Genomic DNA, 2,434 nt, shown 5'->3' on the forward strand with positions numbered 1-2,434 from the left:
CCACAAGCCACAACTACTGAGCCCGCATGCCTAGAGCCCATGCTCCGCAACAAGAGAAGAAGCCCCCCCCCCGCAACTAGAGAAACCCCACACGCAGCAGCGAAGACCCAACACAGCCAAAAAAAAAAAAAAAAATGAAGTTGGATTCTGGAAAGGTGGACTAAATGTAAGTTTCCCACTAAGTACAGCTTAAAACCCTATACATTATATATAAAACAAACACAAGAAGCTTCTAAAAGACGGAGAGAAGAAGGCAGACTGGCTAGGGACCTTGGGACCCAAGGAACGACATGGCGGTGAGTTTTCTTTTTGCTTCATTTACCCCTGACTGGGTGCTGGAAAAGACAGCGACCAGAAACCCCAACAAGCACAAACAAAAGCCCCAAGAAAAGCCTGCTGTGTCCAACTAAAGGACCAGGCATGGGGCAGCCCAGCAGGACAGAAACTTTGGACAACAGCGTCTGCAGTGCAAACACCACAACAAAGAGCAATGGAGCATCTCCCCCAAATCTGAGTCCTGCTCCCACACTCTTCAGAGCGGCACAGAACCAGCCCTGGAAGTTTAATGGCTGTCCTTTCCCAGCTGTATCCAATAACCAGAGACACCACGGGAAGTCCCAATTGTTTGAATAAACCTTACATCTACAGAATGTTGCACTGTCTTTACTGCACAATTTTTTTGCCTGCCTGTAGAGGCTTGTGGCTCTAATTTCCTGTGTCAACTTACCTCTAAGACTTCCAGCGCATGTAGATTTAGGTTATACATCCTTTCCCCTACAACTAACAAACTTTCTCAGGACTGTAGGTATTAACTACAATCGCAAGAGTGAAATCTTGTGTCCCTGGAACTCAAGATTAAGCAGATACATTTTTCTAAACTTACAAAAAAAAAGGGGGGGGGCGGTGGAAGCCCTAGGCCTTTATACAGTTTTTGCTTTTATTTTAATTGGAAAAATTCTCTAGTCTCAGTTCCTATTTAGCCGTAAATTCCTTACTTTCCAGACATGCTCCTATACACATTAATAAGAACTGCTTTTCAAATATTGAAATACCATGTCAAAGGGAGGAAAAAAGATTACCTGAACTTTGATTCACCACGCTGGATTTACTAAGACAGGAAAGTAAGCTCAGGCATTTTAGAAAGATTTTTCAGCAAGAGTTGAAATGGAAAGGAATTGTTTTAATTAGACACTTAAATTATTCGGAAATCTTCAGCGCGCCTGTCAATTGAGGTTCTGCTGTGTCTGGCGGAGCTGCAGCCACAGGCAGAGGGCACATCTCCCACGGAGCTGTGCAAGGTTCTGGAAGAGACCAGACGCTGGGAGGGTTCCGTGTGACAGGCAGCCTGTACAGGTGAGCCCTGGTCACAAGCACCATTCCTTGCCATCTCAGGGCCTTTGCCATCTCAGGGGCTTTGCCCAGGTGACAAAGTAGGGCAAAGAGTTGGGGGATACTTTCCCCCTTGCTGTCTATACCACTCTGCTTCCAAGGATCGGATGCTTAGGAGGATAATGAGGCAGCAGCCGCGGCCCAGCTAGTGGCAATCTGCGGATAGGCAGCTGTCCAGCTTGGGAAGCACTGCTTCTCTAAGCAATGCCATAGGCGGCAGATGTGGACAAGTGGGGCCAGAGGGCGGGACAGAAGGAATGGAGTCAATGCCACATGGTATCCGCAGCTGGGAGGGGGAACACCACAAACCACTGGGAGAGGCAGCTGAGGTCCTTGGATTCGGATGGGGCTATCAAGCTAGACTTTGGTTATTCTGACAATTCGATCTCTTGGCTGTTTTGAGTTCCCTATACATGTCTGAATTGTTTGTAGGATACACGCGTGCATCACACACCTGCTGTGCAAACTCTCTTGGTTGGAAAAACCAGAGACTCACCCAGGAGCAGTCACAGGGCATGGGAGAACTCATCACTTGGGGGCCCAATACCCCTACCATGACCGTGAGGAAAGCTCTCCAGAGGCTGCGGAAGCAAACGGGATGAGCCCCCAGGAGGGCACATGTGCTGGAGTGGGGTAGCACAGCCTGGTTGGGACGAGAACTTCGACCAGGCCCCGCCAGCGGGTCTGCTGTCTGGTGGACCACAGCGGGAACCATATCTTCTGGTGAACAGACCATGGAATCCAAAGGGGCTGTTGAGAGGCCACTGGCCTGGGCAAGCGGTCCATCACTCCACCTCAAGGCAGGGATGGTCAACAAAGAAGAGCTTAGAGGCAGGGGTAGCCGCACCAGAGCCTTAACCTCAGCCTGCCCTGAAGCACTGACTCATTCCCGTATGAAAAGATAAACTGAAGCCTATTAAAAATTTGAAGAGGGCTTCCCTGGTGGCGCAGTGGTTGAGAGTCCGCCTGCCGATGCAGGGGACGCGGGTTCGTGCCCCGGTCCGGGAGGATCCCACGTGCCGCGGAGCGGCTGGGCCCGTGAGCC

At 50.3% G+C, this 2,434-nt stretch overlaps 1 protein-coding gene across 1 annotated transcript in view; it reads left to right on the forward strand.

Annotated features, from left to right (window-relative positions):
- The first annotated feature begins 290 nt into the window (after nt 1–290).
- ERICH6B (glutamate rich 6B) overlaps nt 291–2,434 on the forward strand; it is a 22,932-nt gene continuing 20,788 nt past the window's right edge. The window contains exon 1 of the mRNA XM_055089371.1: nt 291–296. Within this exon, the coding sequence (XP_054945346.1) occupies nt 291–296 (6 nt within the window). The remainder of the gene's footprint in view (nt 297–2,434) is intronic.

The sequence above is a fragment of the Physeter macrocephalus genome, chromosome 13, assembly GCF_002837175.3.
Source record: "Physeter macrocephalus isolate SW-GA chromosome 13, ASM283717v5, whole genome shotgun sequence".
Classification (NCBI taxonomy): domain Eukaryota; kingdom Metazoa; phylum Chordata; class Mammalia; order Artiodactyla; family Physeteridae; genus Physeter; species Physeter macrocephalus.